Source organism: Gadus chalcogrammus, chromosome 15 (assembly GCF_026213295.1).
Source record: "Gadus chalcogrammus isolate NIFS_2021 chromosome 15, NIFS_Gcha_1.0, whole genome shotgun sequence".
NCBI classification, from domain to species: domain Eukaryota; kingdom Metazoa; phylum Chordata; class Actinopteri; order Gadiformes; family Gadidae; genus Gadus; species Gadus chalcogrammus.
Genome location: NC_079426.1, coordinates 3,982,119 through 3,997,217, shown reverse-complemented (window position 1 = coordinate 3,997,217; position 15,099 = coordinate 3,982,119). Strand labels below are relative to the sequence as shown.

The 15,099-nt window shown below is 43.4% G+C and overlaps 1 protein-coding gene across 1 annotated transcript in view; it reads right to left on the bottom strand.

Moving 5' to 3' along the window:
- The window catches only part of LOC130404927 (neurexin-1a-like), a 188,485-nt gene that overhangs the window by 20,559 nt on the left and 152,827 nt on the right, over nucleotides 1-15,099 (bottom strand). The window contains exons 19-20 of the mRNA XM_056609876.1: nucleotides 14,710-14,799; nucleotides 12,952-13,271 (exon numbers count right to left, since the gene is read on the bottom strand). Coding sequence (XP_056465851.1) covers nucleotides 12,952-13,271; nucleotides 14,710-14,799 — 410 coding nt within the window. The remainder of the gene's footprint in view (nucleotides 1-12,951; nucleotides 13,272-14,709; nucleotides 14,800-15,099) is intronic.

Here is a 15,099-nt window from a genome sequence, read left to right as displayed (position 1 = left end):
ATTTATATGTAAAAAAAAAACATAACAAAGAACGGCTTCAAAGAAATACCTGAATGAGGTGTTATTTTCTTTATGTCTGACTATACAAATAATTACAACGATACATACAAAACAAATACAAAAGTCCTATATACACTTGTAGGATTAATTATATTTATATATATAATTTATAATGACGATCTAAACTACCTTCCTTCAACAAAAAATAATATACCGGTAAATGCATAATTGTACATAACTGATCATTACAAATGAAATGCATACTGCATGCTGCATAAAACTAACATGCAGACCTCACTACTCCCTTATCAAGCAACTCAAATATCTCCCACAGTCTCCCCTGAACTCATAAAAACGGGTACATTTCATTCCTGCAGCTATTTCAGGATCGACAACACATAACTTATTATAACACTTAAACCCTACACCGCTAAGCTACCGAAAATCCCCGGCTGAGGTATTTATACCTGCCTTACACATCTTTATTTGTCCGCGGCGCTATGTGCCCTCATTTCACACAGTGCCATCGATTTTTTGGGTGCTTAATGCCATGCTGGCGTCCGGTCCTGGACGAAAGCTGCACTCTAATTAGGCAGGGCTGGTTGACCGAGGCTTTAGCGCTGCAGCAACAACACCTCATTAAGGTTGCAGTGAGCCGCGGGTTGACAGTGGGGTAGCAGAATAGATGGCTAGACCACAACAACAACCTAAAGAGAGAGATATTTATATATATAAATATATATATATATATATATATACTCGTCTTGATCCCAGTCTGTACTGAGTCTGTTAATGATCTGAACACACCTGTTAGAGAGGTGTTTAAAACTCAAATTCAATTCCAGGTCAGTTTGTTTTTTCGGGGGCCTCGTTTTAAACGCAATAATTAAAAGGCTGTATAGAAATAGCAACGGCCTCCCTAATTCATTCTCTCCCATCTCATGTATCCATTTTCTCGGGGGCGGACTCTCTCGGGCGCCCGCCGATGCTAGCATCTCCTAGCGCGCGGCTGTGATGACATCCAAGTGTCTAACTTAGCGCCACGCAAGTAGGTCGATGTTGATGAATAATTTAGCCCCAGATGCTCAACAGATTCCATCTGAATAATGAAGGCGCGCGGGCCTAAAAGACAGGGAGACTAGCTTAGCGTAATACCTCGCTCCTCGCCCACACACTCTTCCCATTACTGCTCCGTGTAGCTGTCAGAACCGGGCACTCACAAACCTTGGGACTCTGGTGCTGAGCGGAGGGAGGGAGCAGCGAGGAAAGGGGAAGGGAGGGGAGGGGAAAACAGCATTATCACCGGCATCGCCTGGAGATGGAACAAAAGGTGATATATTTCTATAATGGGCATCATGTTCAAAGACTCCAAGACGCTCCCAGGGACTTCGAGGATTAGGGGAAAACAACCGCCGCAGTCGCGCTGTCACCCCGAGAGGACAATTTGCTCGAGGTCCTCAGAGGGAGTACAACAGTCTGACAGTAGGGGCCCAGTCTGAGCCCGGCGGAGACAAAGGCCCCATGGCGGCCCGGTGGCCCCTGGCTGCTGGGGGGCACTGCCTGAAAATATTACTCATAATAGCGGAGGCTTTCATTACACCGCACGGTGGTCGTGGTGTAAACCACAGACGAGGATGCGTGGGCGGTAGGGCGGCCCGTGTGTAAAGTAGTTTGGGAAATATTGCACTAACCCCTGCGCTAATATTGCACTGCGCGACAATGGGGCGCTGTCATTCCCATTAGGGGACTTATCTGTGGGGGCGCCTCCCCAGTTTAATTTGTCACACTACAATTCACGCTCACAATACAACACATAAAAGCGGGCGATTTGTCTGTTTATAAAAGCACAAAATTATTCATGGCTCTAGTGCGGCTGATGCGGTAAACTATTTAAATGCAATAATCTATTTTCTTTTTCACTCAGGTCCACCCAGCCAACCGGTTGTATGTACACCCCCCCCCCACCCTCTCTCCCTCCTATCCACCAGAAATTCCCAATATCGTGTGAGCAGAATGCATTGCATTGCGACAAATAGAATTAGCTCCCTTGTGGAAATATATTAACTTTTAATATCAGGGGATAGTGCAGGGGTTCCCCAGTGCTGTACTGCCACCCCCCCCCGTGTCCCCAACTGCCTATCTAATGTCATGAATAATAATCTGATCATGATGAAAGGAATAAAGATATATGTTCCTGTCCTTTTTGAGAACCCTAGGACATTCTTTTCTGAAAAATAGAATGGCTGACATTCCTTCTCAAGGGACAGAGGACTCGTATTTGGAAATAATGCCAGCTATATATTTTGTGGTTTCGTCGCGCTGTGCGCAGCTGGTTAACTTGAGATGAACACACAGCAACGGCTACAGCGGCTTTATGGCGGGTTGTTTAGTTTGTCAACCAGTAGAAGAGGGGGTGGGAGAAAGAGACGACAAGAGAGGGAAACAGGAGAGAGAAAGAGTGCGAGAGAGAAAGAGAACAGGAGGGAGAGGGAGGGGGAGAGAGAGACAACAAGAGAGAGAGGGTAAGAGTGAAAGAGAGCGAGAAAGAGTGCGACAGAGACTTATTTAAAACGGAGCAGCTGTTGCTGTTCGCACTAAACCGCAGGGCTGTGCGGCATCACAGCTTCATTAAAAAAAAAAATGGTCTCAGGCACTCACAGCTCCCACACGTTCTCATCCTGCCATACATTTCCTGTCCTCCGGGTCTGTGTCAGCACGACCCAAGACACTCTTAACGAGACGCCGGAAGGCGAAACTTGTCGCACGCGCGGTGGTGGTGGTCGTGTCACAGCCCGCTCCGGACGCACCTCTGGCGACGCCGTGCGAGGTAAACCCTGCTCCCTGTCTCTTTCTGAAAGCCACAATTAGCGCGGCGCTAAACTGAACTCGGCGAGAACTCGCTCGATCGGTTAACGCTTCCCGAGGTGTGTGAATCGTCTGTTGAAGCCCATTTATTTAGGTAAATACACATTTAATTTCCATGTAACTGTTACCAAGACAAACGATCTAAACCAGGTGGGGTTTAGTCAAGGTAACGTAATGCTTAACAACATCAACACGCACCATTGCTCGCAAGAGTACAAATTAAACAGAAGAGACAATAAGGAAACACTAGCCAAACTTACCCGAGCGACAGCTATTATAGCCCTGTTCAAGTGTGTCGAAGTGTGTCGTAATTTGGGTATCAAATGAATAAGTAAACAAATGAATAAATGAACAGATTTATTTATGCATAGGCTTTGAATATGTTATGTTAAGATACACTGCGCAAAGCACCTCCACCCATTGCGCATTCTTCTTCATCTTTTCAAGACCGGAATAGATTGTTTAAAGTATAACTCGAGTTTGCCAATATAAAAAAAATTGAAAAGTGTGTCGAGACACATCCGAACGATAAGTCATACGCCAATACGCGGGAGATTCAGCGGGCGGTCTAATGTGCAGAACCTGTTGTACGTTCCGCACGGCAGAGGTGTAGCCTAATTAACGGGCTGGGCATACTTGTAATACACAGTGAAACGGGGCGGAACGGAATGAAGAGAGGCGCGCTGAGGGCGTACGCACGGGGGGGTCAGGGGTAAATAAAAGAAGTACACATGCCCACGTCCTTGTTAAGTATTCTCCCTCTGGGGGGTCGCGTGTGCCTGTCACCACGGCTGTCGCCGTCCCTTCAATGTGGGCAGCTTCAAGGCCGCTTTGTAGACACTAGACCTTAGATCGGGCCCAGAACATCAAGCCCAACCCGACCCGAGCCCGTGCACGTTCTGTCCGAGCCCGGCCTGGCCCGACACATTAACTGAGCCCGATTTCAACCCGACATTTTTTTTAATACATGGGTGCGTGCGAGTGGAAGGAGACATGTGAGCTGCTACATGTGTGGCGTTTTTTTTTTGTGTAACTTTGTACACATTTGTTACTTAGGCCTACTCTGCTAAATATATTTATATAGGCCTATAAGATTTCTGTTTATGGCATTATGGCATTTCTCCTCAGATTAGGCCAATAAAGCAATGATTAACCCACCACTACCTGGGCCAAGGATAGTGGTGGGAAATATCGGCCCAACCCGGCCCACGGGTCGGCTCGGGCTCGGGCAGAGAATCTAAACTCTAGTAGACACTGTTACTCCGTGTCTCGTCCAGATGCCTCGGACACCAGCCTTCCGAGTTGCAAGTGGGGAAAACTCCCAGCTTTCTTGGGGCATTTCAAGAAGGCACGCCCCCTTTTGGTCGGACCCCCTCGGAATTCTGAGAGAGTACACCGAGTTCAGTGATGACGCTCCCAACAAAAATGGCTGCGCCCGTGAAGAGATTTATTTTCTTTGTATATGTACCACGTTGGTCATTTTATTGTCGATTATAAATGCTCTTACACACTTGATTACATTGCTACTTAATTCCGGTCCCCTATTTATGCATTGCACGGCCTTGATGTGTGTGCAATACAATGTAAAGTTGTGTTGTTTGTTTTCGAGCTGGTTAGAGGCTAATGTAGCTAACAATAAACAACAAATTTCATGACACAATCACAAAGACGAACGGGAACGCTATAAGTGCCCCGAGACCGGAAATGAAGTCACAAGCAACTCGGAAGGCTGCTGCATCACAGGCATCTGGATCACAACATAAAAAAAACCTTCGCCGGCAAGCGTCCGTAAGGTAGTGCGGACCCGTGGAGCGGTGTGTCTTCCCCTTCCTGTTTACCGGTGAGTCACGAGGGAGGGCAGGAAGAAAAGGCGTGGCAGGTCGTCCATCTCTCTGGACGCTGCAGGGCTGAGGTTCGCCGTGTTTCTTCAGACACGCTCTCACCCCTCCAGAGCGGTGTGAAAGGTAAACCCACCTGCGCACCAAGGCTAATAAAGGAGACATTGTGGCGGTTCTCTTGTGCGACAAGATTGCTGTCACTCGAGACAAATAAACAGTGTGAAGGCGAATTCAACTCCTCGGGTCACTTTCGCCGCGCTGCGCATTATCCCGTGCTGCGCATTACCCCGCTGCCATGGAACTAAGAACAGAAGCAGACAGAGAGAACAAAGAGCAAGGCAGATACCCCCCCCCCCCCCCCCACATCCAAACACCCCCCTATTCCCTGTTAGCGTTGGGATCATCGTTGATCTAATTAAACGCAGACTTAATAATATATGATATTGTTGAATTTGTCAAACACGGTTAAACACCGCGTCTGCTATTATCAGGAGCGGCAAACAACCCTCCGTCTCTCTCCCACGCACTCGGTCCTTTCATTCTTTATTTATTTGTCTCCGACCCTCTAATTTCATTGCTTTTCCTCCAGTACATTATAGCCCGCTGCTTTGTCACACCTCCTTATCTGTGGTTTCACACTTAGAAATGAAATGCGGATAAATGAAATCTGTCTGCATTAACGCATTCTCCCCTCCTATGGATAGCCCTGGGTTTCCTTTGCAATCTGAAATGGAATCTGAAGCTCGGAGCATATCTGTTGCTGGCCTGGGTAGTAATCTGGCCCGAGAGCATAGAAGTAGCCCAGGATGAATGTGATACACTTATAAGAGGCAGAAGCAGCCACAATGCAACGGGAATAACAATTACCAAGGTATTGCCCCTGTCATCATCCGGATCTCTCTCCTAACGCTACGGTACATACAACGGGGGAACAAGCTAAAGATGTGTAGCTCTGTACACTCTCATGTTGGCTTTTCTCCTCCAACTTCAGCCAAACTACATTATTTTTGCAATACTGTGTGCGTGTGTCTCTGCAATGCTTCCGAGCGAGCGTTCCGTGAACATGTACACGCGTCTGTTTTTGTTGTCGCCTTTAGTGTGTGTTCGGGGAACGCGAGGAGCGGGAGAAAAGAGAAGACAGATTATGCCTTGCCACAAATCACTGTCCCCGTGACTTTACCTGTGCCTTGACATGTAGCTCCCAGTCCTTCATCAGATGACAGCAACAAATTTGTCATCCTAATATAGATGGCAGCTCAGGACGAGATGAATGTACTCGGGGGGCCCCCGGTTCCCATCCCGTGCGCAACGCTTGCAAAAACATGACACAAGGAGTGTGGGGGCGGGGGGCGCGGGAGAGAGCAGTTTTGTCCTAGAACAGCAGACCAGGTCATCTGTGGCTGCCACGGAACATCACCATAATCAGATTCCTGCCCTCTAGGGGCATGCTGTTCACGTCACTAAATCTGTGAACTCTAGCGCAAACGTGAGCGGAATGTTGTCTCTACAAACCCTCTGAATATGGATGTGTATATTTTACTCTGTAGGTAGTCATCACTCTGAAGATTTGTATTCAAAGTGACGTGCGCTGATGTCACTAAGGAGCGCGTGGGAGGTTGAGGCATCTTTCCCCGCCCACAGGTAATCCCTGGGGATTGGACCCAAACAACCTGGCCGCAACACGTTTACAACAGCCTCAAGATGGTGTCCCGGTGTCACCTTAACAGGCTGTTGGTCGCGGCGGTGCTGAAAGGACCCGACCTAATCGCCTCTAAAACCGCCAGGAACGTGATATTAGCGACTCTGTCACTGGAAGAGCAGAAAACGGAGCATCTTCTGCGCCGCTGTAATTTCGACAAACGGCACAAGAACCAGCTGGCTCCAAACCACCGTTTACAACCGCTCTGGGATTCAGCACTACTTCAGCAAATGGGCGCCCTGGACAGAAAGCAATTCGCCCCCCAAAATAAACGGCTGTTTCGAATTTCACGAAATATATAAAGCCCATGATGTCATTCATGTGGTCACCTCTGCCAAGGTGGAGGGCAGTGTGATGTGGCGTGGAGGGGTGTGTGTCCACCGCGTGGCCCATGAAGGGCACCTCTCATAGCGGCCCCAGATGAGGCCGAGATGATGGATTCGGTCGGTCGCTGGGAGTGAGTGGCCCCCCAGGCCCTCCTGCCGCAGGTCTGCGACGTTTCTTCCAGTGCCATCTGTCAGCACTAGGTGGGCATGGCCCGTGACCAGGCCCTGGCCGGCACACTCCCGGCCTGGGTCGCGGCCCAGCTATGGCAGCCTCCCACAACTCATCCCAGTGGGCAGGGACGGAGGCCATTAGGACACACGGTGCGTCAACACACAGACGTTCTCCTCCCCGTCTAACCTGCCCTCCGTGTCATCGGTTAATACGGGGGCGTTGCTGGCTTAATTCCGTGTTAGTGCCTGGGGCATGCGGGGGGAGGAAAACAGACTTTTGTGTTTTCGAGAGACGATGCATTGTGTAAAAGCTAGTCGGTAAAAGTTGGCTCTGAAAGTTGACGGCCACTACAACTGTTATTACTACAACTGCCACAGCACAGGAAGCTCCAATTATGTCCTGCATGCTGAGAGTTTCCCCGAGGCTTCTGATGTCTCGAGCCTCTGTCAGGTTAAACATGCAGGATGAGGCAAGGTTGATAAAACCCGAGATAACTCATGTCTATATGAGCGTCGCCCCTGTTCATCTGTGAGTCCGCCGAGATTGGCTTTTCTTTGTGTGTTTCCGTAGCAACCCCTCCGTTTGCTATGAATGTGTCCGTCTTTGTTCTAATTGGTGAGCCACCAGAGTGGAGGAAATGATTAAAAAAAGGACGTCTGCTTTCCATCTCACAATTAGGTCTGGCCAGGGCTTGAAGAGTCCCGTTTCACTTGGTTAGGAATTTGACAAGAAACTCCCATTAGAACAAATATAAATCGCAGATTAGCAAAAGGGAAAACAGATATAATGAAGCAATTCAGCAATTTATCATTTCGCCGTTTTCAACCGAGGCAAAGGGAATACAACATTCTGTGTTACGGTAATCTTGTATCAAAAAATCGATTGTAAGGTCTATCTATAGAGAAGTAGAGCTTAACATGCCAGCACTGTCTCTAAATCCAAATACCTTCATTCAAATGAACAAACAATGCACTGCAAGGTAACAGCCAGTACAACCAGGGAAACATACACAAAGCTAGCTTATTTTTATTCATGTACCAAGATAAGTGAATTAATGATTCTGAATGATGGGTTTTACTTCAGACAACTTGTTTTCTTCCTTCGAAGCAGCTAATGAAACTGCTGCTGTGAACAACTGTCAGTATATCATATGCAACAAAGATGAAACTGTCACTTAGACACACAACCTTACTTGATCTTTTTTTTCTCCAGAAAGGAAATGCAGAACATAGTAGAGGATGTTTAATATCCATCCAACGTGAAACATGTTCCAGAATTGTTATTTTCATTCAGGGTCCCTGAATGAATCTCAACCTTATTATGGTCTTGGAATTTGTGAACCCGAGAGTGATTCTCTCAATGGGAAAATATTATGAAGAAGTTCAGCCTAATGCTTAATTGGATTTTTCCGCCACACTCTAACCTGACGTGCACCTCTATTTCCCTGGTGTGCTCCGGCCCTTGTGTAACTCAAAGGTGTGTAAGGTTGGAGGTTCTCTCTGTGGATGGAGCCTGTGGCCGACGGCTGGCCCACACCATAAGCACCGGGAGGATTTATATACGCTGTGTGAGCCGGCTGGGGTTTGATAATCAGCAGTGCAGGTGTGGATCGATCACTGTCTGGAGCTGGCGATGGCTTGCCCAGATAGCCGGTTCTTTTGTTCCAGGCACGCTAGCAGCTCCAGTGGAGACAATCACTCGAGCTTGGGTGGTTTTGATTAAGAATCATTTGGTATCATATTCAATCTCATTCTCCCAGTGTTTGAGAACTCCTACAGACGTAAAACGAGGGATATTAGCCGTTGTTCTGAGGTGTTCTTTCACAGACGTTTACGTTTGTTTTATTCCTCATTAAAATGGAATGACTGGGTTATTGCAATCCCTCGCTATTGTGAACAATATTGGATAATATTTGTGTGATATTGGTAACGTTAGAATGATTTCATTATAGGGACTAACATCATTTCCATTATGGTTGAGGTGACATTAACGTATTGAAGTCGCAATTGGATATTGAGATGAACAAAAGCTGTGCAATCTATTGGATTACCTAAAATACTGTGATTCCAATGGTCGCTTTATTTGATTGAAATCAGGCATATCATCAAGGTGCCGTATTTCATTGGTATAATGCCTCATAGGAAACCTTTTCTACTTCCCATCAAGTGTCATTGTTGCCTGCCACTATCAAAATAACTAACGATCCTGCCTCAACCCCACTCATTACCTGTTACTGCTTTGTGTGGTAAGCGCCATGTATGTCACCTGTGGTCATTAGTCATTCTGATCACCCGAGTTCCATGTATTTTGGTTCCTTAGTTCCTGCCTGTTTGTTGTTCCCTTGTTTGTTTTTGTCTGCTTGGTTTTCATGCAGCAAAGCTTCCTCTCGCCGGCCTACCCTGAGTCCCATCTCTGCCTGCGGGCTCACTTCCCCGCCTAAGCCCTGACAACAACGGGTATAATGTGCTTCTCTGACCTAAGCAGAAGTGCATTACGTCCTCGACTTGGGGCACAAAACTAAACCTAACGCAGGTGAGACAGGAGGGGTTCGGACTGGAAACAAATCAGTCTGGGAAAACGAGACGCACCCCATACTGGGTACAATTGGCCCATTGGTTGTGAAGGTAGAGGGAAGTGCATTAGGGTTTAATTGGATGAGACCAGCCACTGCTACAGGGAGCTGACACTTCATTAAGGCATGGCAGTCAGACCAATATAGCCAGTGATCACCCTGAATGAAAGCAGGGGATGCAAGCTTAACCAACAACAAAAGGGAAGACTGTGGACTCGAAAGGGCAGGACGCCTTAAGACTATCTCAGAGAAGTCTGGAACGAGGCAAGTGTTCGCTACCAATTCCGACACGTATTACCTAGCCTCGTGTTGCATCGAGAGCTGAATGTCATGACACTGAGGCAACCTAATCACTGCTTATTAACAATTTCGCTGATTAATATTTTTTCCCCTCTAGATGAGGGAAATGTGTTCTCTACGGATAATGTGCCTATCAGTGAGGGATGAGTGGTCACCGAGCGGTTTAAAAAGCATGACAATAGTATTAAACATTTGCCAAGGCCTTCTCAATGACCGCGGTTTTAACAAATTCATGCATGAGGATGCTTAAGAGGTGCCTGAGAACGAAGGCTCAGCCGCCATTAAAATACAGCTCTCATTCGCTGCTACATAAACCATAAAGCAGGAATATTGCTGCGTACGACATTATTGGATGAAATTAATGCAAATAAAATAAATGCCAAAGGCTGAGGGGGAATTGCATCTTTGATCTCCCTGTTTTTCCTAAGGTAACGGGAGGGGTAACTTCGGGGGCACTAAAGGTTTTTCTATGCAGCCCTTGGGTAATGAGGGTAAATTAGAATTTGGTAATGAGGTAAACAGTCTCAACACAGCAGTACACAGTCTACCGCGCCGGTCTTGCTTCATGGAACACTTCTAATGCACTGACTGGAGCCGGACTCTGAACTTTTTTTTCTGATACCATCCTAAGGGGCCAAACATAGGGGAGAAAGGCTTTCTCCTCTCAACTTTGTTCCCTTTGTTAAAAAGAAAGGGGAGAATTGGAAAGAATCTGGTTGTTTGACAGACAATAGTTATATTTACATGTTATAGTTGAAAACTACTACATTTTCTCGTTTTTTACTCTATTTTTTAATGCAATAAATATCAGAGTGGACAATGTGATTGCCGATAGGTAATCATACTGACAGTGTTATTGTAAGATTATTTATTTTTGCACTGATTGATAATATGTGCACTGCAGAAGGCACTTAGTGTCACAACCACCCAGGATATATGTACAAATTATTTTTAAATCTTGGTCTTGGGCAACTTAATATTCATTTTAGACTCGACAGTCATGCAATAGTTTTCCTTGTACGCCTATGGATTTTAAAGAGTGGAACGGGTTCATTGTTTGGGATTGCTGTCATTTCACATCAAACAGAGCTAGCTAATTAAGTGAATTAGTATATATTAGTCTAGAGCAGCAGAACACCAGAACCTACAGTAAGCTGTTCCTCCCACACTTTAGCTGCGGGTAAATGGTGGCATTGATTCGTCCCCATTTGACTTCCTCAAAATGTCTGTATTGCAGAGAGTCTGTTCATTTACATTTGCTACTTTGGCCTAGGTCTAGTTTTTGGACTTCATTGCTATCTAGCTAGAGTAAATAAATAAGAAAATTATTTTAGCAAATGATACAATGACTATATAATTACCATTCTCTTACATTGTGAAATAATGATACATGATGTTTTTTTTTTTTTTTTTTTCTGCTACTGATCAAAGCCTCTTTATTTTAGTTTCTGCCGAGATCTTTTCACAACACAATTCGACAGGGGATTTAATTACAGGACGCTGGGTCATTTTTTTGCTTGCATTAGAGGCTCTGTTTACGGTTTAAGCGCCATGCTGAGTCTCAACGAGAACCATTGGATGGATCAATAAAGGTGATTGTGTCATTTCACAGTGCCTTTATATCATCTCGGCATTGCACGGATACCCGGAATGAGATGGGGGGGGGGGAAGGTGAGTATTAGACTGAGAGATAGTACAGTGAGACCTAGACATAGTATTAAGAATACAAACCAGACAAAAATCCCAATATAATAATAAAAGTGATACTATTACCAAGCTATGTGAATATGTGTTTCTTTGTCGTGTTACATGATAGGTTAGACACCACTGCACTATTAGGGCTAACACTTGCTTCTGCTTTTGCATCTTTTCATTAAAAATGAAATACAGCGTCACGTCAGTGTGTCATGTTTGTCAGCCGCTTAACATAACGTGTGCAATGGAGGGATAAATTCACAATTTGCATTCATTACTGCCTTCGATACATACCATGCCTCAATAAAACTGATGATGTTCGGATCGCATGAAATTATATTTTCTGGGTTTAAACATCATTCCATATCGCTCTTTAATACAATTGTTCCACTGTATCAGCCGATGAGTACAACTATAATAAAATCGCACATCATCAAGTCCAGATTCTCTATTTAGTGCTTATGTCAACAAATGTAAACTGTAAACTATAAAAAAATATCCTTCTTCTTGTAAACTCTCTCTAGACAAATATTCAAACCAGGACTCTTCCAATCTAAGACCATGAATGGCGATTGCAAACCCATCAGTCGGGCAACATAAAGACCCATTTTGTAGAAAACAGGTCATTGTGGGCGAGTGTCCTGGTAGAATATTTCTATTTTGATCCTATGAGGATGAGGAGAAAAAGCCCCCCGGGACTCAAAGTCTCCTTCTTTCTCTTTTCCCACAATACCACTTGAAGGCCCTCTTGTGGTTCCAAGTACAAAGGAAGCTTAATAGAGACAGGGACATCTCTCTTTCTTACTGACCTGAATGAGTCAACGCCACTCCAAAAGGACAGCCTGCTTACAGACCGCCCCAACTAGTCTGCTTTGCATTGCACTGTAACTAGCCAATAATACAGATTCTTATGACCTTATGATTATGAGGACCCATTTTGGTCAATGTGACTATTGGGAATAAATTGGTCAACTTTTTCATTAATGTATTACACATGGGTGTTGTGTTGGATGATTTGATGACTTGGGGTTTCATTGCTTACTTTGGTTACTGATTATTACAAACTAAAAAGGTTGGACAATTGTGATACAATTTAAATTGACAGGTTACCAAATATTTAATTGAATTTTTTTTTTAATGTTAACGTTAAATCCAATGCCAGTTGGTTATGTTTCCACATATTTGATTTGTGATAAAGATGCTCTCCTCACAAGGAAAAACAACAATAAAAAAAAACAAAAAACAACCATTTTCAAATGTTAAAATACATGGAAGATTTCAACCTTGTGTAACACACAGAAATGCGCACACACCTTCGGACACTTATGCACCACACACACACACACACACACACACACACACACACACACACACACACACACACACACACACACACACACACACACACACACACACACACACACAATAACACAAGCCACTTTGCTGATCTAGTGTTCTCTTCAAATGTCAAGCGCTCTCCTTACCTGCTGAGGCTCCCGTGGAGTGGTCTGCTTGATGCGTCTGTTGGATGCAGTGGTCGTGGTGATCTCCATGATGGACGTGGATGTTTCCGAGCGGTTGGCCGTGGCGCTCGACTGGGGCGTGATCGATGAGGGAGAGTCCCCCACCAGCCGTACGCTGCCCTTGACCTTGATGTTGGGGTCCCCCTCCACGGCCATGTTGAAGACCTTCAGCCCGTTGTAGTAGAGGCCCGAGAGCTGGCCCTGAAACGAGTTGCCCTGCTCACGCTCCCAGCCACCAATCTGAATGGTGGTTTGGCTGTTGAAGATTGTGAGCTGTCGCCCTGTGAGAAAATAATGTTACATACGTACAGGAACATTGAAGGGTGGACCCAGCAGCTTTTATACATCTGGATGAAAATCGGAAAGACTGGTTATTTGCCCAACGGCTAATGGAAGCAAATAAATTACCCGTTGCTTGCAGCAAACCCCATGGTAATTTATCAAAGTTATAATGATGGGATGTTAATGAAAATCGGATTTGAAAATAAATAGGAGGAAAAGAAATGACAATATTCTAAAACCAAAGTAGCTTTGCTAAAAGGGTATTCAAGTTAGAAGCAGAAATGAATGATCTACACAGGCTATTTAACTTCTGCTGAGGAATTATTACGATTTATGTTTTATTTTATTCTAAGGTAGGATCATCTTATTGTTTATCATAGTACATGAATCTGTACATGAAACTGAGAAATGAATTGTCCAATATGTAAAATATCCAGTAATACTACTTGCAAAAAATACTGTGGTAGCCATCACCAAGTCCATCTGTTATGTAGTTGGAGAAATAAACCCCCCAAAAACATAAAATAGTACATAAATAAAAACAAAAAAAATAAAAGAAAATAAACATAACATGCATAAATGATAAATAAAAAATATAATTTTTTGATGGACCCTCTAGTTTGGCTACATCTTTATGAAATATCCAACTTTGTATAAAAAAAATATTCTTGAACTTGAAATCATTCATCCCTTTAGCAACAGCAACCAAATAATAAGTGTTTTATAACTTGAAATAACAAAATATATTTCATGATAGATATTTTGTTAAAAAGTGAAAGAAAAAATATATAACAAAAAAATGATTGGGCTCATTTCACACTTTGAGTAAAAATTAAATTATAAGTTAGTTATTGAACTGGCAAAAAGCATGCACTCAATTTATTTTATGACAGTTTTAATTTAGATAATGCCCTAAATATATTTACAAAATTTGTTAAAGGGACTCAAAAGTTTGTTGCCAATTCACATTATATTCTATTTATCAATGCTAGAAGTTTTTTATATCAAGTAAAGATCAAATTATGAGCACTAATATAACAACATACAAGTAAACTGTATGTTTTTCAAATAACCATAAAAGCAACTAGTGGATGTGAAAAATGTATCTTTTGAATTTATCATGTAACATTTAGATGTTTACTGAAAATAACTATCATTTTATAATTTATTTAACAACTTAGTAGTATTAAGTTAATACAAGTGGATTTAAATATATATTTACAGTCCCTTTAACCTTACATTGACAGGAAAAACGGATTATAACAGCCGACTATGAAATAATACATTATTATGAAAATTATGAACTAGCACAAAACTAAATTTAGCTTCTCAAATCATTTTATAAGTTATTTTAACTGAAAACTTATTTTATGGTTTATTATTTACAACTTTGTTGAGATCAAATTATTTTATTTAAAGTTTTAATCAATGTTTTACCTTTGTCGAGTAGCCATTCGTCAACTACTCGACCAAGTCGATATGGGATTCGCTGTCTAGCAATCGCCAGGCGTTCGTTATCATTGTTGCCTTTAAAGTTTAAAGAGACATTTCATTGGTTAAAATCTGTAAGGTCAAAGGTTAAATGTTCATATGTAATCTTGGAGGTAGACAACCGCACAGTTTTTTTAAGTTTCTATATTTAAATACAATGTTTTCTGAAACATTAGTGAAACAGTCTTTATGTTTTTTGTTATTTTAGCAAACAAATTATTTCTAAATTTATTGTAAACTAGCACGAACGGTTAATAGAACTATATTATAAACCAAACCAAATTTATACATTTCTATAAAGATCTCTTACCCAATTTCTCATCAATTTAACAGTTT